The 27,868-nt window shown below is 34.4% G+C and overlaps 1 protein-coding gene across 4 annotated transcripts in view; it reads left to right on the top strand.

Annotated features, from left to right (window-relative positions):
* DIAPH3 (diaphanous related formin 3) overlaps positions 1-27,868 on the top strand; it is a 247,385-nt gene that overhangs the window by 43,621 nt on the left and 175,896 nt on the right. For all 4 annotated transcript variants that reach the window (XM_040584081.1, XM_040584080.1, XM_040584079.1 and 1 more), the window contains 12 exons: positions 159-233; positions 317-386; positions 765-901; positions 1,360-1,465; positions 16,361-16,471; positions 16,901-17,019; positions 17,169-17,285; positions 18,517-18,635; positions 18,773-18,837; positions 19,450-19,554; positions 21,839-22,177; positions 23,145-23,259. In XM_040584081.1, the coding sequence (XP_040440015.1) occupies positions 159-233; positions 317-386; positions 765-901; positions 1,360-1,465; positions 16,361-16,471; positions 16,901-17,019; positions 17,169-17,285; positions 18,517-18,635; positions 18,773-18,837; positions 19,450-19,554; positions 21,839-22,177; positions 23,145-23,259 (1,478 nt within the window). The remainder of the gene's footprint in view (positions 1-158; positions 234-316; positions 387-764; positions 902-1,359; positions 1,466-16,360; positions 16,472-16,900; positions 17,020-17,168; positions 17,286-18,516; positions 18,636-18,772; positions 18,838-19,449; positions 19,555-21,838; positions 22,178-23,144; positions 23,260-27,868) is intronic.

Here is a 27,868-nt window from a genome sequence, read left to right as displayed (position 1 = left end):
TGAATGGAATGCCTCTTGATCTTCTGTTGAGTAAAGTGTTGATTTTGGGTTTTAAAATGATCCAGTTATATTGCTTTTATTTATGTTGACAATTTTCATTCATTTTCATTAGTCTTTGAAATATCAATTTTTTTCATGTCTATTTTCTTCCTCCCTAGCTGGGTTGAAAACTTTGGCCGAGAAGGTCTGGGGCTGCTGTTGGATGTTTTGGAAAGATTGGTTGAGACAAAAAAGTAAGGATGATTTCATATAAAATTGTCAGTTGTTGTTAATATGTAAACATTGTTTAATTACACTAAACTTTTCATCTATTCAGCCAGGACAAAGTTGTGAAGAGGAGTCAGCATAAGGTTGTACAGTGTTTGAGAGCCTTCATGAATAATAAGGTATGGGATTTTATTTAATCTAGAAATCTAAATTACTACAGTTCAATTAGATAATGTACATGATCAGTGGGTATAAGCCTGTGCAATCTGGAGAAGAGGTGTGCTGGTCAGCTGTGGTTTGAAGTTCTTTCTGCTGCCACTTCCCATCTGTGGAAATATACTCAGAGAATAGTGTAAATTTTTGATGCTGATGTATGCCCTTATTACAGAGTAAGTGACCCATTTTGGACTTTTCTGTCACTTATTTTTTTTAATTAAGTCTTTGACAGCCATTTGAAATATTTACTTGAGGGAACTGTTGCTGTCTTTTGCTAGACGTTAGATGCAGTCATTTGGACTCCCTCCAACTCTCCTTACAACTGTTCTTCTGTTGTTTAGTATGGCTTGGAAAGAATTTTGGGAGAAGAGAGGAGCCTTCTGTTGCTCATCAAAGCAATTGATCCCAAGCAAACTAACATGATGACGGATATAGTTAAACTCCTTTCTGCAATGTGCATTGTTGGAGAGGAAAACATGTAAGTACTGTCTTTAGCCAGGAATAGGTAATTTTATGATATCCAAAACTATAGTTATACCTGAATAAAATGCAAAAATTCTCAACTTAGTACAGATATTACTTTCAAACCTATATTGTCAGTTTTCAGAATAGCTTTGTCTGTGATTTTTGTTATGGTCATGTCAGTAAGAGTTTTCTGTTTGACATGTGGATGTACTGGTTAGGTGGAACCAGTTATGCAGCCATTCTTTTGCTTAAAATTTATTAGCGTTACTTTTAAGGTATCTTAACCATTGTAATCCAATAAGTCATTTTTTGGCTACAAAAGTCTCCAAAGGAAACAAATAATGCTTAAACCTCTAAATTTATATACAACAAGTCGAGGCAGGTGAGTGCCTTGGCAGCATGGCTCTTCAGATAACAAATGAACAGCAAGGTTAACTATCTCCTGAGTGGAATGCTTTTATTTTCTTTCAGCCTTGAAAAAATTTTGGAAGCTGTAACAGCAGCAGCAGAGGAAAGGAGTATTGATAGATTTTCTCCTATTGTAGAAGGTCTTCAGGATAACTCAGTTCAGCTGCAAGTAAGCAAATTTTCTTCACAAACCTCTGCAACAAGTAAAAATAAGATTACTTGTTTTTCTGTATTGAACAAACCATTACAATAAAAAGGAGAAGGGATACTGTTTCAAATAAGGGTCAGTTTTTGGAATGTTGTCTATAATGTTATCTTTTAAAATGTGGTGTGGGAAGATTCAGAGCTGAGAAACACAGCAGTGTTGAAGATTAATTTGTTGATTTCTACTCACCCAAGTCTTATAGACTTTGGGAATTACATTTGTATTGCCTTTTAAAATAAAGCATATGTTAAATATTCAGATGCAAAAATATTATCTCATTTCTGGTGAAATTTGTTGAAACTTAAAGATTAATAGTAAAAAAGCAACTTTTTAGACAACTGCTTTTTATAATTAGTGTTTAAATCAGCAGGAAATCTGTCCCTCTTTATGGTTTCAGAAAACTGCACCCATAGAGTCTGAGGAAAGAAATCTTTCCCTTATTTTCAGTTTGCTTCAGTTGGATATAGAGTTTACCACAGATATTCATGAAGTATAGTGCATTTCAATGGTCATTATAAAACATCTGTTAGAATATAAATATTAACTCACTGATTTTCATGAGATTTCAGTTGAACTGAATGCTGTTCATATTTGTTATTCTCTGTGAAAATTACAAAAATGTTAAAAGTTTGAAAGAAAGTTTGTGTTGCTCCAGTGTCACCTTTTGTATTAAATAGTCCATGCCTGACAGTAAAGATTACTGTTTGTTTCATCTGGGTCACAGAAAGCCTAACCATAAAGAAATATGGGAAGGTGGAGAGTAATTTGTAGTTGAATTATGCTGGTACCGATGGGATTCTCCTTTGAAAACTTGTTCCTCCTTTTTTATTCTTTCTTTCTTATAATGATAGTGGGGTTTGGGATGGAAGGGACATTTAAAGGTCATCTAGTTCCAATCCCTGTACTGTGAAGGGAGCATCTTTCACTAGATCAGGCTTCTCAAAGCCCCATCTGACTTGATCTTGAACACTTCCTGGGACATCCACAACTTCTCAGGATACAATTGGCTCTCTGGGCTGCAAACGCATGTTGCTGGCTTGTATCTAATTTTTCGATATCTCCAGGTCCTTCTCTGAAGGGCTGCTGTCAACCTGTTCATTGCTTAGCCTGCACTGATGCTGGTTATTGCCCCAACCCAGGTGCAGGAAGTTGTACTTGGCCTTGAAACTCATGAGGTTCACTTGGACCTACTTCTCCAGCTTGTCAAGGTCCCTCTGGATGGCATCCCTTGATGTGCCCATCTTCAGCTTCCTAAGATGTGATTTCATGTCTCTTCATTCTAGAATAGAGCTTTTTACAGTTACAGTTACTTATTTAGCTTTTTTATTTGTAGCCTCTGAATAAGTTGCTTTCTAACCCTTTTTAGTAGTCTAGATATTAACTTATACTATAACTTACTGAGTAAACAGTCTGTCTTTTTTACCCAGTACTGTGAAAAACACTACCAGAACACTTTATTTTCTGAAGTGCATTCTAGAATACGTATTCTAGGAGTGCTAAACTGAGGCCAAACGATTATCATACAAAAGATGGAGGCAGAAAATTATTATTTGACATGAAGTCAGTTAAATTCAGTTACTTTGATTTGACAAAGAAATAGTTGTCTTCTGTTTCTTTTATTTGTTTGGTTTCTTTGGATTTTTTTGTTGTAGTGTGCATAGGTATCTTTGTGTTACCTGGCCTGAGCAAGAGACCCGATAGCAAGACTGTTTTTTTTTCCTTCTTTTCTTTAAATCTTGCCGTCATAGCCATAGTGCGAATCAGTTACTGTGATAGGATAAATTCAGCTTTGAATTACTGCTCAGTTTTCTGGCAGTAGGAATACATAGCCATGGCGTAGTTTGCCAGGTGAGTTGACAACTGAGGGAAGCACGATCCTCTAATTAATATTTTTTTTCCTTTAATCTTGTAGGTGTTTGTTTATCTTGGCATGGATTTATTACTGAATTCAAAATTTTTGACTGTAAACCAAATCAAAGAGTTTATGGATTCTCTAGTTCCTTCCTTTGCTTCAACCTTGAAGATTTCTAAATGCCTGTAATACATATAGCACTCCATTGCCAATGATGATAGTCAGAGTTGCTTAGGAACCTCAGTCAGTCAAATTCAGGGTCAAGTAAGCTCTCCCCCAAGTAATAATTTTTATTGACTGGAAATGTAGGTTATTTTGTTTGTTCTTGCATTTCATTTGTTGTTTGTTTTTAAAAGTGTATCAGGTTGGTATTGGCTTCATATAGAAGATGTTGCTTCTGACTTGGCACAGAAAGATTGTCTTCCCCCACTCCTCCCTTTATTTGTTTTTTTTCTTTAGAATTTTTTATTTTGCTAATGTATTGAAAGTCATAGTAATTGCCTTTAAGGGTCAAAAAAGAGACTTTATATTGGCAAGGCTGGAGTGAGACTGGAAAGGGGCAGTAAGGAGAAATGTCGAGTAATAATTTTTTTCTTTGAGCAGTGGCTGGGAGGCTCAAACTAGGGTTATGATTAGCCAGGACAGGGAGAAAAAGCTTTGAGCTCCAGTTGTACTGGGACTAGAAGGGGGCTGCAGAAGGAAAATGTAGGCTATAAGACAACAAATTTCCTGTTTTCCATGGCTTTTGAGTCTGCGTTTTCCAGACTGGACATAAATTTCTTGTAATAATGGATCCTTACCTTAGGCATTTTTGCAAGAATCATTGCTGTTCTTCAGTATTAAATTTAAATATATGATCTCATTTATTTCTGTTCTCCTTTAGGGTCTGTGTTTCATTTAGAATTTGAGATTAATGTTGTTCAGTTAACCAGTTCATATTCAAATTTTTTTTTTTTTTTTTGTTGTTGCATGTTTTAGCACCCTTGAGATAGTAGGCAGTCTGGATTTGGGCCAGATGTGCAAGCTTGAGCATGTCAGTCTTTCAGGACTATAACATTTGGCTCACTGCATTTGGGGCTTTTTTAACATTTGCATGGTTTTTAAGTCCTCAGTTCACTTATTTTAATTGTCTGGTTTACTTTGATATTGGGTCATGTTAAAGTAAAAAAAAATTGTTATTATTGATCAACTTGAAAAACAAAAATATGAGAAGTTTGATATTAAGTTATGCTCATTTTTATTTATGTTTTAGTACATTAAGGTAAAAATGGCTAGATATTAAGAAAATTTTATTCATAGATATAATCAGTCAAAGAATTAAAGAAAGAAGTCCAAATGCAGAAGTTAATTTTAATGTTGAATAATGGTAGTTCAGTGTCTCTTTACATTGGCTGAGCAGCTTTCTTCTTTATTTGGCATTAACAAGGGTATCAGTCAATTTTAAAAAATATCTTTATTTGGTAGGGAGAAATGGTTTAGATCATAGAAATTATGTAGTCCAATTTCAGGATATTGTATCTAACTTAAGAGCTAGTGTTCTCTATAGAGCATGTAAGAGTTTGAAAACTTCCAGGTCCTTCACAGCACTTACATGAGATACCTAAATTTTAATAGTATGAAGGGTAGTATTTCTGTGACTGTTCTTTACTAGCTTGTAGGTATTCAGTCCTGAAATTAACCGCACTTTGTTTTGAGTGCCAGGCTTCCAAATGTGATCCTGAATTTTTGGGAGTTGCATATATTTGCATGTAAAGGAAAAAAAGTTATGTACAAATCCCTTTGCTATACAGTTCAAAAAGCACAGGAAAACTTCCTTAAAAGCAACCCCTTCATTTGAAGCCACAGGTAAATTAAATTAATCCATGTCCTCCCCTTGTCCATGATGGATACCAAAATGTGCATTTCAACCTTCTGTCTTTTTAAAAATTAAATAAATTTATAAGGGTCTCTCTAAGTCTATTAATATGCCTTGCAGAGTAAACTGAAGATGAACAGATAGTAGCTCTTTTGGATCAACGTTTAGGAATAGCCTTCAGAAATTATAATCCTTCGTGAACAGTGTTGGTAAGCAGCCCCTTTAAGAAACAGGTAGATACCAATATTAATGGTAGCTGTGACAGTTGATATGCAGGGAAAAAAAGTCATAACTGATTAACCACTTAAATCTTTCTCACAAATATAAGCACTTTCATGTTTACCATTTACAGCGACACTCAACTCCATCGGTGAGATACCACTGATGAGATAACTGGAACAGTGCAGAAAACTTCAGCCCAGTTGTTAACTGTACAATAACAACTTTTATTTTTCTAGGACTACTGTTCAGATACTAAACAAGTACTTTTCTACTAGTTATGCCTTGTCATGATTCTGCTATATCTCCATTTGGTATTTGATTATCCTCTGATAGAGAAGATAGGAGCATTGTTAAAACTGAGAATTTACTCTAAATGTTATAATTGTGATATTTAAGCTAAACATATTAATTTGGCTTTACTGAGAGTGTTACCTGTATTTCCTGAATATAGGTAACATTTCGCTGTTTCACTTGCTGTATCTTATGTAGGCATGGAAACTGTTAATGAAAGTTCTCTCTCTCCACCACCACCATGACCCCCCAAGTTAAACTTGTATTTGAACACATTTTTTTTTCATTAAGCCTTTTTTTTTTTTTTTTTTTTTTGGACTCCACAAATAGTTTCTAGATTTCTTTTTTTTAAGACAGAAAAATCAAAGTTCTTCATGTGAATCAGTTTTAAACTTTTATAAGAATGACATTGACCTGGTGCTTAATTTGACAGTGTTTTAATGAGACAAAAGTTTACAGTTGTCAATTACTTGGTGTACTTGCCTTGATTATCTGCTTGATATGCATAGGCTTGTTTTGTGGCGGTTTAATTTGACATTAACAACTGACCTTTTCAATTTTGATTTGACTAACGTTTCTGTTACTTAAAGGCTGAATAAGTAAACGGCCCCAATATGATGACTTTTGTATTTTTAGTGGAAACTCTAGTATCTACTTTTTCCATTTGTTGAAAGCAAAGGATATTCTCCCTCTTGTCTTTGAGAAAATCCAAAATTATGGAAAGCATACTTAAATGGTTTTGATTCAAGATAAGATTGGTGATTTTAGTTTGAGAATATAACTATAGTCAGTAGTACTACTGAGTTTCTGGTTTTGTTAAAGTAAATGTACTTTATCATCTTAAGCCTGTGTACAAGAAAATGCGTACAAGGAAATCTGGTACCTTGTATATTTATGACAACAACTGAAAAAGTCTAATCTTTGGTTGTTCAAGTCACAGGGGCAGGAAATACAGCTCTTCTGACAAAACCCATTTTGATGTATTTAAGACAATGATGAATACAACAACAAATTGTGTGTTGCCCAGTTCTTCTCATTCTTCTCATAGAATCAAACGAATACTTCTACTCTCTAATCTTCATCTTTCATCACTGTTCCTCAAGCAGGTGTTTTAACTAATAGAAGAGTGTTACTCTTCTGTACAGTTCTAGTTGCAGCCAGCTCCTTCAAATTTTCCAGTTAGAACTGAGAAGAGGTACGATGTTGAGGGAAAGGTGCAATTCTGACTTTTCCAATTAGATTCCTGAAAAAATTGAAAATTTACCACTGTGGAAACCTGCAGGTGTTTCATGCCTGTCTAAGGAGAAGCACTTTTGTGAGAAAGTAAAAGGCCTTATCTATTAATCAGCAGATTACGCTCTCTATTTTTAGTTGTCATGGAACACCATTTCATCTCTCTTTTTAATCTAATAATATCAGAATGTGAGATGGTGTGGTCTGTGATATTTTGGTTAGCTGAATCACTTAATGACTATTGGCTGTTCTCTGCTAATGAGATCCTTTCCATAACTGTGTATGTAATAGGATGAATCAGAGCAAAGGTCACCTTATGTGGACACTGATAATAAGTATTTAAAAGCCATGTAAATGTACATGTGAGTTGATGGTACATCTCAAAGTCATTACTAAGATTTTTTGTTATTAGCAAGGGTAAATAATTGATGAACATCAATATAGTGTCTGTACTAAAGCCAAATCTGCAGCCAGTTTAATGCTGGCAAGCAGAATTTAACTAAATACACATAATCTTTACAGCCTTTTTTACAAATGCATACTTGCACTAAGAGTGAGAAAGTGAAGCAGAAAAATCTTACTGCAGTTTTGCTTATTTAAATGGGCAATATGTGGGAGAAGATGATACTTACCACATAGTATTGATTGTCTTGTCTATGCAAGGAAAGTACTGCTCTGAGCTGATGAGAGATACCTGACATTTTCCACCAGAAGAGGACCAGGTACAGTCTGTCTACTCTTCAGCTGGGAAGAATGCAAGTTTAAAGTACAGACTGTGGAATCCTCAAAAGAATGTATCTTGTAACTTGATAGGTATCCCTGGTTAGAATTGTGGAGGATTAGAATTTGAAGCTGTAATTTCTCACTTAGCAGAATATATCTGATTGCATTGGTCTAGTTCCTCATGGAGGAAAACATTCAGAACTTTGAGTTCCCAGGCAAAGTTTTTCTCTACCAAAAATAATATGTGTGTATCCATCACCATATGTTGATCTCTTAGATAAACATACTAAGTCAAATATCGTAATTTCCCTTCCATGTGGTAGTAGGGTGTTAAAAGCATTCCAGACGGAATATACTTGCAGATTCAAAACCCCTCTGAAAACTAATGTGGTGGACTGTACTTAGCTTCAGTTCTTTAGGAATGAAGAAGGGAAGGAAGTGTTTAACTGAACTGCCAGGTGAAGTGAAATGTTTGCTCTTCACTTTTCCTTGAAGAAAGGAAAGTGCCTCTACACACCTTCACTGCATGCCTGTTGTAAACAGCAAGATACTCTCAAGATGTAATTACTCTTTGGGTTTGAGGTGCCCCTCAGGAAACAGTACTTAGAAATTGGAGTCCTCAGCACCATGACAGGATTTTAGAAGATACACCAAGAGAGCTGTGTATTACCGTATGCCTTTTGCTGTTGGACCCTGAGATAATTTTACTTTTTCAGGCATTTTCTCAGGGGCAAACGGACAAAATACCTCCACCTACAGAATCTAGAATTCCTTATGAATTGGTTTTAGAGGTAGACCATTTGCCCAGAATGTTTTGCTTGCAGATTTTTGCCGCCTTAAGAAGATAATTTACCTGTATTCACTAAACCTCATACTACCTCAGCAGAAGTACGTCTTCATTTGTTGAAGATGAGACATCTTTTGATGACACAGCTTTCCCACCTTGTGCCCATGCCTGCAAATACAAAAGACTGTCAGTCTGTTTATGGAATCTTATCGCAGGTAATTGAGAGTAAAAGCATATAGTTAGGGCCCACTCAGAGTGCAAGCAGTGACTGATAGTTCTGTTTCCCAAGAGCTGACATTTCTAGAGTTTTCAACTGGAGTGTCACGGGCATTTTCCTTGCATGTTACGTACTTTGAGAATTTTCAAGGAATGATGTTACAGTTGGGATAACTGTTCTTCAATTTTTTCTTAATTAGGAACATTGAAGACAAATAATTGAGTGGATACTTATTGGAATTTTGTCTAGTATGAGTGCATTTAGAAACAAGCACTTGAAAAGAATTAGTTATCTGTAGCTTCCTTTCTCACTTGAGAAGTTCTTTCAACTCTTTGGATGCTATTTTCTTTTTGGTTTGACCCTTTGTTAGCAGAATTAGAGAGTGGACGGTCTCTTTTTGTGGAATAAATTACCATATCTGTTATTTCTATTGTGTTTCTTTTGATTAGTAGCCACACTTTAGAAGCAGGAAACAAACTCACTGTTTAGCTTTTGTTGTATTTGAAGTCAGAGTAGTACTTTCTTGGTAGTTTAATAATTCTAAATATCAATCTGTATTTGAATGTTCAAAATCTTTTAACCATGTTGTTAAGCGGTTTTAGTACTACTCTAAGATGAGAAAGTCATAATCTGGGATTTCTAAACAAAGGCCACATACCCCTATCTTTGTAATTAAAAAAAACAAACAAAAAAAAGTCATGACAGACTTTATTTTTTGTTTTTCTGAGGCATTTTTGTGGTTGAGACTTTCTTCTTAAGCAAATAGACACAGATAGAGGTAAAATACCAGACTTGCTTAAAATTTTGTAAATTGGGAGCAAAGACCTTTCTAAGCCAGCGGCAGATCTTTCTCTTTAGCAATGTAAAACACTGAATAGGATTCAGTCTGCAAGTAAAACAACCCATCAAGCATTTCAGCTAGATATCTAAATTCAAGTAACCTATGGAAGTCCAAAGCTCAGTTTAGTTGTCTATGCATGAACTTCAAATGTCATTTTAGATACCTTTGTAGATATGATGTGGTTCTTTTAGGAGATTGCCACCCTTCTGGATTGACATTTGTAAGCCAGATGTGAGACTCTGCAGCAGCTGTAATGATACTCTGTATACTTTGTGTTCATGTTTAAACTGATGAATTAGGTCCCTAGTCAGTAAAGACAATGGATCCTGGAGTGCCCTCATCACTCCGTGTGCATTGCAAAGAAGATCATTTAGAATCTAGAATGTTAAAGAAGAAGCTTTAAAGAAGAATCTAGGAGACTACTGATTAATAAGAATGGGAGTTTAGCTATCTATATAGCTACAAAATGATATCTGTCTACATATGGGCATCTACATGCAGGTATCTGAAGCATGAACTTTGCTGTCTTGGTAAACTCTCAAGAATTCTGGTTGAGTTTATTCCTGTGCGTTACACAGTAATTTAACAAAGCTTCCTAATTTTTCTTAAATTGGCTTACTGTCAAGCATAGGGTAATACTAATATATTGGTTTTCCAACTGCAAAGTTTAGGATAGCAAAAATTTTCTTTGCTTTTGAATCGTCCCTGGGTTATTGCTTAAAACTGCCTTTTAATAAGCCAGTCAGATGATGATCATCTAAGTTTAAGAGGGCTATTTTTCTCTTTATCTTGGTTTTGGTGCGTTCCCCCAAAATCTAACTTTCCAGAATGCAGTGTTACTAGAATGTTCACAGGCTTGTTTCCTCTTCTTGATAGAATTTATCACATTTTTTCCTTATGGGTTTTAGGTTTGCTAAACAGGTCTATCTTGCTGTAATTTACTAGTGAATGAACTGATTTCAAATTACTACCATCATGCCTGATTTAAGTATTATATGCTAACTGCTATACTTTATAGTTTCATTTGGAGCATGTTTTAAATGTTTGTGATCTAGTAACAACAGGTTCTTTGTCTTTATCATCAGTCATCTTTAATTTTTAATCTTTTTTTTTTAAGTTTTCATGAAGTTAACTACTCAAACATAGATTGCTTAGACTTGTGTTTACTTCCTCTTGTATAACCTTTTCTCATTCTGCTTTCTGTAGACTTCTGTTTGGAATTTTCATTATTACTTTGTCTTTGATTTCCTTTAGAAATAGTTCACTACATAATCCAGTAGATTTTTGCCTTGTTTATTCCAGGAAAAATAAAGTATGTCCTGATTATGAACTACAATTGAATTCCTACTTGATTAAATTTGACTAAAGTACTAGAATAACAGTACTTTTTACTGATGTGTTTATTGCTTTCCATTGTTGTATCTCGTCTCTGTTCTATTTGAATAGCACAAGTACACATGTACTTTGTTGATTCAGCAAATTAGAAGAAAAAAATTTTTTTTGGGGGGGGGGGGGCAGCAATTACATCTGTAGACATCCTTTCATCTAAATTGCATTACTTTCTCAATGATAAAACTGTAGTTTGATCAGGATTTTCACAGTAGCATACTTTGTTCAGTCTCTGATTGCCTCTTCATTGGTAGTTTAAATCAAGTGCGATAAATGCTGATTCCTAGCTTAGTAGTCCAGTCACGTAAAGTTTTGCATGAAAATATACCATGTTTTAAATTTCTGATAACAATGATGAAGTTTCCAGTTCTGTTGTAATCACACAACGTGGAGTTTGAATTTATTTGAAACGTAAATGTAACCTTGCAGTGCTGTCTTTATTACTGATGGTATGATAGTGTTGTCCAGTGAAGTCTGCAATCATTGAAATGCCTCACTGATGGTAACAAGAGTACAGGTGTTGACAGCATCTGTCAGTGTACAGAATTACTGGTTTTGAATGGCAGAGCTAATTCAATCAAGAAATTGCAATTGAATGAAAGACTCGGTACCTCAAGGAGATAAATAGGTAATGGTGTAACAGGTTTCAACTAAATAAACTCAAAATTAAGGGAAGAAAAATTTTTGTCGTGGCTGCTGAAGAAAAAATTCAAATACTGGTGAAGCGGACCCATACCAAAGCAAATGCAAAAAGCTTTAAGAGTGAAGAATGCAGTCCATGCTTATCTAAGTGTGATAAGATTAGAATGTATTCTGTAAGGTATTGTTGCACTACATTTTAATTATTTTAGTTGCCTGCACTTTCTACCATTCGGTGCATCCAAATTCTTCACCATATTTTGACACTGCAATTTGTGCAGTGTCTGCATCTAAAAAATACACCTCCTATTCAAAGCGAAGAATTTGTTTTAGGTCTAAATGAAGTCTTAATGGTCTAATCAAATTATTCTCAGCAGTGCTAACACATGTCTTTCCTCACATCCCATGCCTCTACTTCACTATGTTGCATTTTAATTAGGATCATATTACTATCTGCTAGTTACATAAATGTATTTAACAGTAAACTTTATGCCACAAGCTTCTACAAGGCTAAATAAAATTTAAAACTAGTGGGGTGGTAGTCATTCTGTTACTAGACAAATCCTGTTGCAACCAAATAAGCCGAAACAGAGCTCCAGGCATGCAAGCCAAGTCTCAAGTTAGGAAGCATGTTGTGTTAGCTTAACACAAAGCCTGTAGCATGCTACTAACAAAAATAGCTGGGCTGCAAGGCCATGTGTTCTGAACAATATTGTAAAGGACATGACAGAAAAATATTGAATATGAGAAGCTTTTTCAGTGTCCAAAAAGACTTGGTTGGACAACAGGAAGGTCCTAATTTCTTTTCTGTTGGATGCTGTAAGGCAATTACTGGAAGGTTTTATTCAGTCCACTTCTGAAAAGTGGACTGGACATCTTAGGCAGTTTGAAATTTTTTGTTGTTGTTGTGTGGGGTTTAACTGTAGGCAACTCTTCAGAATTTTCCTTTAATTTATCTTTTGGTATTTTTAGTTTTGGGTTTTTTAGGGTTAGTGCCACTTTTCGTTACCTAGTGTAGAGCAATGCTTCAGTAGTAACAAACTACTAGAATAACTCTTAGAAATAGTACATGCACAGGAACAAGGTTTAGGAGTAATACAAAGGTTTTGTTTGGATTTATTTGAAGAAAATAAATAAGTTAACTAATATTTTCCTTTAGGTTTCTAAAATACTGTAGGCACACGTACAGAATCAAATTGCATAAAATTAGGGAAATAACAGATTTCAGGGAGAAGTGTAAATAAGAATTGTTCTGACAGGCACTAACTACAAAGATGAAGAATCCACCGTGTCATTTAAAGCCCCAAACTGTTATAAATTTAGCAGCTTTCCAAGTTGGCTGTTCAGAGGAGAATAACTGAGGATTGTTTCTTATTTATGATATTAAAGAAGCCCCGAATTTGAAATATATTTTTCAAGGAAACATACCTTATTTAAGACAGAATGATTAAGATTGTGGTCCTGTTACCTGTATTCCTATTTGAGTTCTTTTAAAATTGACTGCCAGTAATGTAGTGCCAATATCTTTCTGAAAGAAAACGTACCAGGATTCCTCTTTAATATGTGTAAGGTTTTTCTTGTTACTCAATTAGATGATGGTCTAACTGATCTCACTGTAAAGAATATGGAGAAAGGATAGGAACAGGCTTTCATTGCCTTGTGGTTTCTAGCTTTATAAGTGCTTTACCTTTTTTTGTTTTATTAGTATTTTTATTAATTTTTTACGTGTTACAAACTTTGCTGGCATAAAATATAAATACAGCTTTACGGGGGGAGGGAAATAAAAAAGTAGCAAGGAAACATTGCTTTGACAGACCTTAATATAGCCAAATAATCTTTAAGCCCTGAAAGCCTTTGTTTTTTAAAAAGAAACTTTTAAACATAAAATTTAATACTATTTTGTAGTTGGCTACTTAACATGCTGTTTTGTAAATTTTTCTAAATGGCTTTGACATTTTGCAAACTTTTTTATTTTTATAAACTTTTATTTTATTAAACTTTTTTATTTTTATTATTTTATCCAGACTTAGACCAATCTGAGCGTTCTTGTCTGTTACTTGAACCTTTCAAACACCTTCCATAGGTTTATGAAGCAAAACTTTGATTTACAAAGCCATGAGCCATGTTGCATTTTTTCATACTGTCCATTTATTCAACTTGCATTTTTTATGTTACTCAGTAATTTTGTTATCTATTATACTTTTAATATATTTGCAGTGTAGTAAAGTCAAGCTTGCCAGTCTGTAGTTGTCCAGATCTTCCTGAAAACATCCTTGTAAATATCAATATTATTTCTGACATCTTCCTTTTCTTGGGTGTCAACATGCTTTTTAGGATGAACTTCAATGCTGTAGCAAGTACTAAAGTTATTTTGTCCTCAGTTTCCTTCAAAACTCTAATATTTGAAGAGTGAATACTCTTTTGACTTCTTATTGTTGGCTTTCATCTTTAAGTTCTGTTGCCAGCCCCTGAACGTGTTTGTGTATCTGTTCTACTTTGGGAACATCTCTCACACACCAGTAGAACATTTGATGAAGTGTTGCTATGGCCTTTATTTTCTTTGCATACTCCTTTTCACTGTGATCTTTTACTGACCCTACAGACTCTTTGGTTGTCTTCCTTGTTTCGTTATCTTTGAGAAAAAAGATGGTTAATCAGAGATGCTTTTTGCAAATTGTCCCTCAAACTTATTTTTAATTCTTTTTTTTTTCTCTCTTTTTTTTTTTTTTGTCTTCTTAATACAGACAGCTTCATGCTCAATCAGCTGAGGTTTTGGGTCATCCCCCCCACCATGTGTTGTTTTATTTTGTTTAGTTGTCATAACTTGAATAGTTGTCCAAGACTGGAATAAGTTACAGAAGTCTATCTTAACATTTTTATGCAGTTGATTTAAATAAGTGAATTTAGTGTGCTTTGTCCTATTGTGTCAATAAAGTAAAAACAATGCTTTTCTTTTTTATTATTATGCAAATCTAGGTATTTGCATGTACTGAGTTTCATAGAAGTTCTGAGGGCGTAGAACTTAATTTCAGCTCTTCATTCAAGTAAGAGGAATGATGAAAGCTTACTCCCTCCTATTACTGTTGGAAAGTTATTGATGCAAAGTATGTTGTATGACAGAGTAATGTAAGAATAGATGCTCTCATGGCAGTTTTTCTCCAGGAGAGGTGTCAGATGGGTTAGTATGGTGGTTTCAACCACACCATGCCACAGCACCGTCCCTTGAGTATTCTTGTCCTCTTCAGCATCTCCAGAAGTTGGAGAGATGGTCCTAACTCCTGCTGCAGAGCTGTGGAACCCTTGGGGGTTCTCTCTTCAAGTGACTGGAAATACCTCCATTTATGGGACTGGGTGGAGAGTGCCTGATGCTTCATTGGGTCATTGTAACACTCAGTCCCCAACAACCTGCTGGAGCTTACAGTCTGCTTGACTTGATTTTTCAACAGCTTCACAGCTCTCACATTCCTTAACAGGCTGTTTACACTTGTTACATCTCTGTTCTTATAACTAAGCTATTCCCTTCTCCTACAGTGTTAACTTGAAGTTAATCTATGTATACTAAGAGGTCTAAATTATGCTGATTGCCATGCACCCCCAAAACAGTTCAGCTAAAATAATATATAAAACTACTTTCATACTTGTATTTTTTTGTGGTAGGATAAATGTAGAATCATGGTTGTAGTCTGTGCTACCATTTAATCTTAGCATGTTCCTCTTGGAAACCTAATAGTCCTGTTGTTTCTTAACAGTAAATCAAAGTAGCTTGGCCATCCAGTTCTTCTGGTGGCCGTATGTAAATTCAGCACTTGGAATTATATGTACTTTGAAGATGACTGATGCTGTATGTTCCTGGTATTGCCTTTTGCCTGAACACAGCATGCTACATCATCATTTTTTTGACAATAAAAGGCTTTACAACAAAGAAAGTATGTGAAACAGATTGCTTTAATTGTTTACATAGTATGTTAGGCCAGAAGACAATCCTAATCAGCTTTTAAAAAAACCCTTACAATGCTGGAAATACATGAATAACTTACTTCATGTGCATTGAAGCAAGATGTGCAAACAATAAAGAGTAAAAAAAGGAAATAATGGCTGTTGTCACCCTTACTTATGATTAATAACAAGTTGCCATTGTTCTGAGGACTTGTGAATCTGGTCAGTGGATTCCATCTGCTCCTTGCTCTGGGTTTTCAAGATGAATCGGTTGATTCTTCAGAGGAGAGACTACTCACTAGTTGATCTGATGCTTACTTTTGAGCTGAAGTACTGGTTCCCATGAAGTATTCTATCACACTCAAAATATTTAAAAAGGGAAGATTTTTAAAAAGAGGAAGAAATCCATTCTTTTCTTCAGGCTCAATTTAGTTTAATCAGCATTTTTTCTTCTAATATGTTTCCCACTGTTTACACAGACTTTTGCCTTTACCATTTCTATTATGTCACTAACTTTTACTGTAAATATATAGATAAATATTTATTTACATTGATTTTCCTGTGTTGAGAATTATGCTTATCAAGGTATTTACTATGTGCTAAAGTTCATTTACTAAAGCAACTTGCTCTTTTTATAAAATGACAAAATTAAATGGAGTGAGAAAATATTTCATTTTTATGGAAATTTGTGAACTAGTGTTTGGTATTTATAACTCATGCGGCTGATAAGAAATGTAAGTATCTTAATTATAAGATTATAGTAGATTGATAATTAGATATGATGCAATGTCTGGTTAGTGGTTTGTTATGTCTTTTTGACTGATGCATATTGAAATCCGAGAAATAAAATAGTTTAATATTTCCTCTGTTATAGGTAGCTTGCATGCAGCTCATCAATGCTCTTGTTACGTCTCCTGATGACTTGGATTTCAGGCTTCACATCAGAAATGAATTTATGCGTAGTGGATTGAAAGAGATATTGCCAGTAAGAGTCTTGTAGTCTGTCTTTGCATTACTATTTAAATTAATGGACTATTTGAGCTTGAGAGAGGGAATGGGACAGCAAGTTCTAATAAATTATTCTCAAAGGCATTTTATTAAGTCTGGGTGTAAGCAGTTAGATATGAGAATCAGTCTTAACATAAGAATGAAAAGGTGAAGTGTGCACTCTGAACTTTATGCCTGTTCCTCAGCATTTTAGGACTTTGATTTAGAACATGTGATGTGCTGTTGTGCAGACATTTGTTATGTCAGGCTGAAGCTGTGTTCACTTTTTGAATATTTAAATTAATTAATGTATTGTCATTTTAAATTTTAAAATAGCGTAGACTTATGGAAGTTATTAGAAAGATAAGGTTTATTTACATATGGAAATGGTAATTTTGCAAGCCTTTCTGCTGTTTCTTCTTTGCAGCAATTGAAATGTATAAAGAATGAAGCGCTAGATATTCAGCTGAAAGTGTTCAATGAGCATAAGGAAGAAGACATGATTGAATTCTCTCATCGTTTAGAAGATATTAGATCTGAACTAGAATATCCTTTTGATATTAGCAAGAGAAACATGAACAAAATAAAGTATATAATGGACATTTTTCTGGTATAATTCCTGTTTTAAAAAGTTATCAGTCAACATTTGACTGAAATATTTTTTTCCTTACTGTTATTCTCCTTAACGCTTTTACTGAAGTAAATGATGTTTACAACATGGTGTGGAATACAGTTAAGGACACTAGTGCTGAAGGATATTTTCTTTCTATTCTCCAACATCTTTTGCTGATAAGAAATGATTATTTTATACGGTATGTTTAATGCTATGTTAAATGTTAATTATGGGTTTTGTTGTCATTTAGTCATTAATAGAACATTTCTTCCATAAATTTAATGATAAATGCAATTTAGTCTCTTTCTGTGTGGACTGCAATTCATAAGTAATACTTTGTGAACTCATGTTCGAAAGTATCAGCTTTGAATAAAAATGCTGTCTATATATTTTGTCTCTTCTGCTTAGGCCACAGTTTTCTATATAAATAAAGAAAATTATTTTTGTTGAGAACTGAACCTTATTGACTGCAAACATAAGTGATTCAGGACAGGTCTTTTAATCAGTTATAAATCATGGTAGTAGCATTGTAATTTTGTGGTGTATTTGAGTCAATAGACAAAACCAAGTATGCACAAAAGAGCCCTTTGTACAGAAATCTGACCATAGGCTTATTTTAGAGCAACTTTTGGTTGGGAATTGAGTGTTCTCAATATACATTATAGGTCAGTGTGAACTTATAGGTGTCCCTTAAATAACTTGTCAGATAAATTACAGCAAAATAGTTAATAAAATGTTAGATGTTTGAAGCTGCCAAATAATTTATTTTCTAAAATCTGCTTGTGTTGTTTTTGAGGAAACACTGGAGGAACCAGATACAAATTAATAGGGAAGGAAAGTGATCTGTTTTCTACATAACATTCTGCATAACGTTGTTTTCAAGCAAGGTCTAGTACAGGTGTACACTTAAAGGTTAAGAGTGTTTGCTGACGTGGGTACACCAGTGCTAGACCTCTTCTACCTGAAAGGTTTTGAATTCACAGCTTGAATGTTCTGGGCAAGTGAACTAGCTGTCATATCCCCCCAACATTTTAGAAAAAGTTTTTTTTCCATTCCTCTTACTGAAGGAGGGCTGTAGTACATCTATAGTTAACAACAGTCACAAAAACAGAAGGGGCCAAGCTGAAGGAATAGCCTTTTCTTTACTGGGAGGAACAGGAAGGTTTCCTTCCTTCCTGTATTTCCTCAGGGGAAGAGATGCAGAGTTTATAAGAATCATATATCTTTAGGTCCACTGTTTTTTTTCCAGTGTTGTGTAAACTGTTCTTGTGTAATAAACTGCCAGATGTATTTGTGCTTTGAGTTTTGGGAGTTGTACCTACCCTTCAACCAAATAAATCAGTGCAAATCTTTTGACCTTACTGTGTTCATAGATTTAAATATACATTGATAAATAAATATGCTGTAAAATAACTTATCTCTGTCTTTAGTCCACAGTATTTCAAATTAATTGAAGAGTGCGTGTCCCAGATTGTGTTACATCGAAGTGGAACAGACCCAGATTTCACTTACCGTAAAAGATTAGATATAAATTTCAGCCATTTAGTGGGTAAGTACTATGTTTGGAAGTGATTACAGCATCAGACTTATTTGTATTTTCCGAAAAAACCAGCTTAAAATTATGCACATGGTTAAGAATCTTCTGTTCCCTTTATATGTGCATGTGTGTGTGTTTATTTTTTCAAGATATTTGTGTAGATAAAGCAAGATTAGAAGAATGTGAAGAGAGAGCTTCTGAACTTTCCAGAAAAGTAAGTAATTTTTAAGTTACGTGATCATAAGATGGACACAGGGAGTTACTTAATACTTTCATGAATGAACGTGGCATAGTTTCTAACTTCAAGTTACCAGTAGTTCTATGCTTAAGTGAGAATGTGGGTGTTTCTTGTGGCCTAGGAAGCATAGAAAAGTGGTGTAAAGTAGTTAACCTTAATTGAGTCTTTCTGTTATTTATTTTAAGGTTTCATACACAAATCTCCCAAAAATCAGCTGAGTATTTAATTTGAGCAGTTACCAGTTTCTTCAACAAGATTAACAGTGGGAGAGTAAGAATTGACTCATTTGTATCTACAGACTGTATTACTGTGCATCAAGATTTTTAAGCTGCTCTAATTCCAACTTAAAATACATTAATCCTTGATGCTATTTCATATAGTAAGGACTTGTAGTGGTAATAGGGTTAGTATTTCCACTCTGGATATATGGATATAGTGGATATATGGAAGTTAAAATAGCAGATACGTTATCTGTGTCCTTAGTATTGCATGAGTTTTTACAAACACAAAAGGAAATGCTGGAATCTGAAGAAACTATGCTGAACTGACTAGTATCAACAGTTGTCTTTTTCTCTTTTTCTTTCTTAGCTTGAAAAAGATTTTGTAGTTCACCAGGAGACCCAGGCCCTACTGCAAAAAAAAGAAGAAAGAATCAATGAACTTGAAGCAGAATTACAAGCTTTTAAATCACAGGTATAAGACAATTTAAATTAATATATAAAGTATTGTTTTTGAAAGGGACTTTGTTTTGCATCTTTAGCAGATTCTGGTGATAAAGTTTAGGATTTTTTTTCAAAGTATCCTTGGTATTGATTATTACTGACTTCATTTCCTTTATTTCTGTTTAGTACAAAGAATTTTAGTGTGACATTAATTAGCTGTTTGAGTTCCCAGATGATCCTTTTTGTGCCTGAGCTCTGTTAATTAAACTAGTTTCTTATGTTTCATTTGGATTTTTCTTTCAGTGTCATATATTTCCAAAGTAATTAGCCACATAGGGTAATAAGTCTTATGCTTTTAGATTAGCATTCATCACTGTGATCTTTATCCCCCCCCAAGAAATTATTCATTTCGCAATTTGCTCTGCTGAAGCCTTACCATGGATATCCAGCAGTGAAAGAAATAACCTGTGGCTGGATAAGAACATTTCCTGATAATTTTTCAATTTTCAAGCATAAATAGATATTTTAAAATGTGATGAGAGAGGAACAGTGCAGATTTTTGAGAGTAATACTTGAGTTGACCTGTAACCACTTTGGCTCTAAAATCTGTGTGAGAAGACTGTGTGACCAAGTGATTTTTCCTGTGTCTTATTTCCTGCAATAAGAAGGACAGTCTAAAAATGGCAAAAGGCAGACAGCAGCAGCAAGACATGCATATAGGAAGGTGATAAAAATATATGTTTTGATCATAGAGGGTTTTTTTTATACTTTAGAGCTTGTTTGGTTTTCTTAGTGAGGAAAATTAATTTAGCTGTGCTTTGGTCTGTTTAAAAGTATTCTAATTCAGGTTTCTGGTCAGAATTAACTGTTAATATCAAAGTCAAACAGGCTTTAAAAAAAGCGATTACAAAAATCCTTGCATTGTGGAAAAGTAATTTTAGTGAGAGCTGTGTATCATTCGTTAAAAAAGCATTTTTATGTGTATATCTTCAAAACATACTTTTTGTCAGTGACATAGATTTTCCCTCCTATTGTATTCTTTCTCTAGTTCACTGTATTAAATAAAACTTTCTTTTATATGCAGACAATAACATATGATTATGCTCACTAATTAGAATACCGTGAATTATCCCACTATTAATGGGACACTTGGGATGTTTCGTAAATATCAAGTATTTGATTGCTGCAACTTTAGTACTCTTAAATCCGTCTTAAGAGGAATCTTTGGTTTCCATATGATGTCAGTTTCTACTTAGCACAATACTGCCATCTCATATGGCTGTTTTTCTCCTAGTCTCGTTCCTTTACTCCTTTTGTTGTATTTGGTATTTGTTCATGTATTTCTTTTGTTATCAGAATCTAATTTTTCAGTGTCATATTGTCAGTGTAAACAATGTGTTGAGAAATGCAAAACAATACTACCATTGTGCATGTACTTATTTGTATTTATTAATATTCAGCTATTTTCTTTTAAGAATAGTAAATCCTTTACTTATTCTATTTCCCCTCGTTTTTAAAAACAAAATGGACTGTTTCAGGTCATAATTATTAGTTGAAAAGTTAATGCTATCACCAGTGGATATTTATTTATTTATTTATTTATTTATTTCATTGGTTTTGTCAGGTGACTGTTTATTGTTTGAAGGCCTATGATAGAAATTCTTCAAATAGTAGAAATAAAAAAAATGTTTTTAGACTTACTAAATGCTAATAAGACTATCTTGATATAGTATAGATGACCTTAGTATATAGAATAAGAAATCTGTGTGTAATGCAGCAGCATTTTTTTGAAAGATTTTTTTTTTCATCATTACTTTGTGCTTTCAATTCTGTAGAATGAGAATGCTGCTATATTGGAAAATATATTTTTTTCAACAGAATTACTAATCTCTTCAGATTCTGTTCTTATGTCCTTGGAATGTTCCTCTGTAATCTTTAGGATAAGGACATTAGAGACTATGATGTTATTTTTTTAATTTGAGCTCAACTGTGGTAGTCTAGATAAAATTTCATCAAGATACCTATCAGACCCTTCTTAGATCATGATCAGTGAAATAGGACAAGCGGGATGTAGCATTTCAGTTTGTCGTTTTCGGCATACGCCCTCCTGGTCTGAATATCTGCTTCAAATGTTGAGACTTCCGATTATGAAATAAAAGCATGTTGGCTTTGTTATAATTCATATTTAATTGTCCTATACAAGAAAAATGGCACTGACTTTCAACTGGCTTGCTGGATTTAAACTATAAACTATGATTGTTATGGCATTTTGTTGATAAAAATGTGAAGCTGAATAATAGTATTTTCCTTATCAGTATGGCTCCTTGCCACCTGGTTTTCTACCATCCACATGTGGAAATGCATCTGTCATTCCACTGGAAGCTACAGGACCACATCAACTTCTGTTACCGCCTCCACCACCACAGCCTTCTAATGGAGCAATTCCACCACCACCACCTCCCCCTCCTCCTCCTCCACCATATTTTAATGGCTTGGGAACTCCTCTGGCTTTTGGTGGTGCTCCTCCTCCACCGCCTCTACCAGGCCTGCCTGGAGCACAGCGGTTTCCACCTCCATGTACTTTGCCATTTGGAATGAAGCCTAAAAAAGAATTCAGACCTGAGGTTACCATGAAAAGACTCAACTGGTCCAAGGTAGTACTGTTTAATGATAAATACTTAATGTAAAATCTTACATAGAGATTAGGGTAAATAGATTGTCAGGGTTAAGACTATATAGAGCAATTGATACACTAGTTAAAATTATGCAAGATATGAATCAATAAAACACAGTTTTTGGAAAACAATAAAAACTAAAAGGCAGAAAGTATTCATAAGTCATCTGAGCAAGCGTCTGTTGACTTTCTGAGATGCCTGGAAAAGTCAGTTCTGGTCTAGAATTATACAGCCTTTGATAATAGCATGCCTCTTGGGTCCAACTACGCCTTGTCTTTTGGCAAACTGTTTATATTGCATCAGTCTCTGCACTGTACTGATAGCTATACTGATTCCAAACAAATGTCTTGCATCTATCTAGCTTGGATTGTGGGAAGAAGCATTACAGGTCTCTTCATTTTTCCTTAAATGTATTTATGTAAATTCAGTGGTTGAAAAAGTATAGAGCCCTTTTATTTTTTTCTTCTCCGTTGTGACAGGATCAAGAATGCCAGGACTAGGAATCTACTAAGTTTTGGAAAATATAATTATTTAGACTAAAATAAGTCAGTAAAAAGATTTTCAGAGTTTTATGAAGCAATCAAAGCTACAATCTAAAAAGTAAGGTACTTAATATCTAGTTAAACTAGCTGTGTTTAGAGGCTGTTCACCCAAGTTTTAAAACTAGACCAAAGATCACTTGCTACATTTAGACCTTAGATAACAAAGTATGTTGTCTGTATTGCTTTGTATTGTTAAAATCAGCTTGTCCAAAAGCATTTATTGCAAGAATTATTATCTTCAATTAGAAATATATTAACAATTCTAAAGATGAGTTAGATACCAAATCTTCAAGTTTTACAGAGCTCTTAAGTGTTTAATTTGCCTTATACTCTACAGAGCACAGTCTCTGTATAGCATCAAAATAGTTTTATTGTGAAGATTTTGTTTTGTCTCTTGCTTGTAGATCAGGCCTCAGGAAATGACAGAATCCTGTTTCTGGGTTAAGGCAGAAGAGGGCAAGTATGAGAATGCTGACATGTTTTGCAAATTGGAACTTACGTTTTGTTGTCAAAAAAGGGGTAAGTAATTGATTGCTTTAATTATCAGCTTTTACAGATACCTTTAAAATTCTTGGGGCTTATATATATATATGAAAAAAATCAGAATATAACAGTAAAGTTCTGGTATTTAAGTGGAATGTTTAAAGAAAAAAGTTTGAAAAACCTGGACTGCTTCATGAAAATTGTCTTGCCTTGCATTGGTAAAGAAAACCGTACCAAAACACTCCCAGAAATACTTCTGCATAATACATACTTTTATTTAGTCACACTTGAAAAAGTGTTTATAAGATGTTGTCAGTAGACCTTAATAAAATAGTGTGACCTGATCTAGAGTCCAGAAGATGGTGTGTTTACCCTCAGAATGCATATGGTAATCCATATGTTTTGGTTACATGAAGGAGGAGACTTTTTAATGATTTTTTTTTACTTTCTGATAAATCTGTAGCAACATAGACCTCCTTTGCTGTTTTGCTTAGCTTCTTCAGCTTTTAAAACCTTTTGGAAGAGCAAAATATTTGAAAATATTCCTGGCTTTAAATGTTTTCTCCCTTTCTGGAAGTAAGTTGTCTCACTAGTAGGTTAGATTATTCTGCTTCATAGATAAAATATATTTCCACTATTATTTCTTGACACATTTCCTTCCCCACCTTGATTTGTATCAGAGACTTAATACTTGGGGGCAGCCTAAGGGATGTAATGATTAATTCCTTTTCAAACTGAAAAGGCATTATTATTTTTTGTAGTTTGTTTTACAAATTTTGCTTTGATATTTTTATTTAATATAGTGCGTGGATTCTCTAGTTTCTTCTTCAAGGTGGGGTGGTTTTTTTTTGTCTTCTTGTTTTGTTTTGGACTTCTTTTAACAATAACCAAGAACTTTATTCTGCTTTTGTCGAAGTAAGATTGGTATTTCTACTAAGATGAATATTGATACTTAATAATATTAAGAATGTTGTACAAACATAATAAGAAAACCTCATAGACCATAGACATTTTTGCTTGAATCTATTAGAATAAGTCTAAAAGATAATTATGATGCCTTTATAATGTTAGGAGAATTCCCAAGAATGTTTGCTGAATTCATAGGTTGGAAGTTTAAAAGCCACAGGAGGAAATACTGTTTCCTGTGTGTAATTAAACAGTAAAATTTGGGAAACAAGAGGGTGTTCAGGCTAAACATGCTGATGGCTCATAAGAGGATTATGAATCTCTGCAGACAGCGAGAACATTAGAGCTAACAAGATTAACATCCCTTCAAAGTTTAACTGAATGGACTGAATACATTGTTTTGATAAAATCTAATAGAAGGTAGTTATTGGATCTACAGTTGAAAAATCAGTGAAGTATACTTTTATACAAAATGGGGGGAAAGGTTATTGAAAGGATGTAGCTGGCAGAGACAAATTAAATTTTTTTTTACAGGTGGAGCTTACTGCTTTATCTTTTTTATTTTAAGTTTTTCTAATCTCATCTGATGTGCATGATACAACTCTGCTCTCTTCTTAATTTTTTGAAGGAAGTGTAGACACTAAATATGTATTAGAACATCAAGTAGGTGTCTAAAGGGCAACACGGAACTAAATTTCATCTTTCTTCAAGTGAGTGGTTTACAGAATTTTTCATGAATGCCTAAATACATAAACAGACAGCACCAGGCATCTCAGTGTCTCTTATCAACAGCATGAACTCTAGTACAAAAAGGACAGCAAGTGACTGGTTTTGTTCTTGTGACCACAGAGAGAGGGGTTGCTTCTTCGTAGCTTATGCATAGCTTACTGATTATAACAAAACTTGCCAAAGAAGTTGGAGATATCCAGTTTTCTTCACTTCCCAGTTTTGAAGGGATTTAACACCATGCTTTCTAAAGTAGAATCAACAAGCTATTCACTAGACTCAATTGTCTCAAGGAAGCAGTCTTTTACTAGTTCTAAAGCTTTGTCTCTAAAACCAGAAAGATGAGAAGTTGAAAATGATTCTGTACCCAAATGATGGCATGCAAAGAATGAGCTGGTTTCCACTCTCTTGAAGGGTCTGCTTATGAATTGAAGTTGTGTAAAAAGAGGTGTTTGATTGTGGAAGCAGGGACCAGAATGTTCAATGATACTTTAAGTGAATTTTATTCTGATTAAGTAAAATCAGATTGAAGTACTCAAATATGCAGTTGGAGCATTTTGCCAGCTGATGTGCCAGAAGTATTTCAGTGTTGATCCAGAAGAGGAAGTCTTATGTCTATGTAAATAATCCATTGAGGAATTTCTGCTACAAAAAGGAATACATAACACTATAGAATAGATTTGAAGCTTTAGCAGATGTTTGTATAGAAGTTATAAACGATGTTGATTCTGAATGGGTATTTGAAGCAATTGAAAAAACTGAAGATATTATGGAGGTATGAAAGAAACATTACTGCAAGAATAAAAAAGTAAAAGAGGGTCTAGCTTCAGAGTGTAGAAAAAGTAGTGAGTAGTAACATGGAGCAAAGACTACTTGGATGAAAAAAAATCACTCTCAAGGATGTCTGGGGACACATCAGAGACATGTCCTTGAATCATGGAATTATTTACATTGGAAGGGACCTTTGAAGGTCAACTAGTCCAATCACCTTTGTAAAAGGACCAATCTAGTTCATCAAGTTGCTTGGGGCTTTGTCCATATAAGTTTCAGATATCCCTAAAGATGGAGATACATGGATGGACAATCTGTTCCTTTTTGTCACCATTGTGGTGTTTTTTGGTTTTTTTTCCATAACAGCTTCTTGGAATATCTCTTGTTGCAACTTGTGTCTGTTGCCTTTTGCTCATTGTGCACCTCCAAGAAGAATCTGGTTGCCTCTTATTTGTAGTCTCCTGTTAGGTAGTTTGAGACAGCAGTGAGAATTCCCTTGTCCTTCATACTTCTTAAGACTGACAGCTCTCTCAGCCTTTCTGTCTGCATCTTATGTTTCAGCACTCTAATCATGTTGATTTCTGTTGTACTCCTTCCCATATAACTGTATTTTATGTGAAGTGGGGAACCCCAAACTGAAAAAGTACTCCAGATAGCTCTCCCTGGGAGAGAACGGGACTAGAGGGAAATAATCACTTCACCGATGTGCTGGCAGCAGTCTTGGTAACTTACTGGAGGAAATGTTTTCACTGTGCTGCTTGTTTAATAATAATAGTGATGGTGATAATAATGAGTCTGTTTAAGGGTTATGGGTGGTGTGGGGTATTTTCTCTTCGTTCTTTTACTTGTTAGAAAGCTGATTTTGTCACTTTAGAGAAACTGAACCATTTTGTGGCAGCAACATGTTTTATAAATATTAAAACTTTGAGTTGAGCTGGAACAATGAGAAGTATCAAAGCATCAATTGCTGATGATATTCTTTTAGCAGCTTACTGAAGACAAAATCTAACTTTTTTATTAACTCAGAATTTATTCTAGTCCAGAATAAATTTGTAATCTTAAAGAAATCTAAGCTTATACATATGAAAGAAGTGGGCAAGGGCATATTTGAAAACCAACTCCTTTGTCATAAAACTGTATAGGTTTACTGCTACACAGGAAACATGGAAGAAGAATATTAGTTTGGAATCTGGAAAGACAGGTCAGTGTGTGGATGGAATATTTTCAATGTGAACACTTGAGGAAAAAAAAACCTGATTGTGACTGAAAAATGTACATACATTTAAAATATTTGCAAGAAAACATGAGACTTTCTTGTGAGATGCCCCAAGAAACAAACAAACAAAAGATTCTGAAACCCTCAAATCATTAGCTTTGTGTCAGCAGCTAAAAGAATAAAAATAAGAAGTGAAATCACTGCCTTAAGGACATCAGTGTGAAAGTAAGGTATGCTCCACAGTGCTCTCCCTGACTGAGAGGGGAAGAATAAAAAAAAGTAATTGAGAAGTTCTGAAAAGAAGGTGATGAATGTGAATAGTTTGCATGAATGATCTTTGGTTTTCTGATAATTTTTCATTTTAAAGGCAAAAAGAAGGATTGGTGTGAAGGGTAGTTAGAGACCTGAAAGAGAAATAAATAATAAGAAATATCAAGTGTTTTAGATTTATCAGGATTATAGTCATGGATGCAGATCACTGAAGAAAATCTGTGAAAAGCCATTTTGGCAACAATGGTATCAAAGGAATCTCTTACTATAATTCTTTGAAAATATTAAGCTGAATATATGACTTAACTAGTATGTGAAATACTGAGTAGCAGAGCTAGACCAAACCTTATGTGTGCTTTTATATTATCTTAAGCCTAAGAGGTAAGATGAATAAACAAAAATGCTCATTATTGAATGACAGCCACTTTATAAGAGATGTTCTGGAAGCCTGATGGAAAGACAATAATCACTGGTGTATGATGTTAATATGCTGCCAACTTTGCCAGAATGATTAAGCATACAGACAGGGGAGTGGCACTTCGCATAATAGATAGATTTTCATGCTAGTACACTTCACACTCATGGCGGGGGGAGGAAGCCTACCATACAAAACCTTGTGAATGGAAAATCCTTCTAATAACATAGTGTTACACTGTATTAATAGCTCTCGGATCAGATGATGTTTGTGATGATTTTGCTGTGTGATGATATTGCTGTGTGATCCCAGCAATAAACTGGGAGATTTAACTACCTGCG

Source organism: Falco naumanni, chromosome 2, assembly GCF_017639655.2.
Source record: "Falco naumanni isolate bFalNau1 chromosome 2, bFalNau1.pat, whole genome shotgun sequence".
NCBI lineage: Eukaryota > Metazoa > Chordata > Aves > Falconiformes > Falconidae > Falco > Falco naumanni.
Note: the sequence above shows the minus strand (reverse complement) of the source record. Positions and strands in the feature narration are given on the sequence as shown.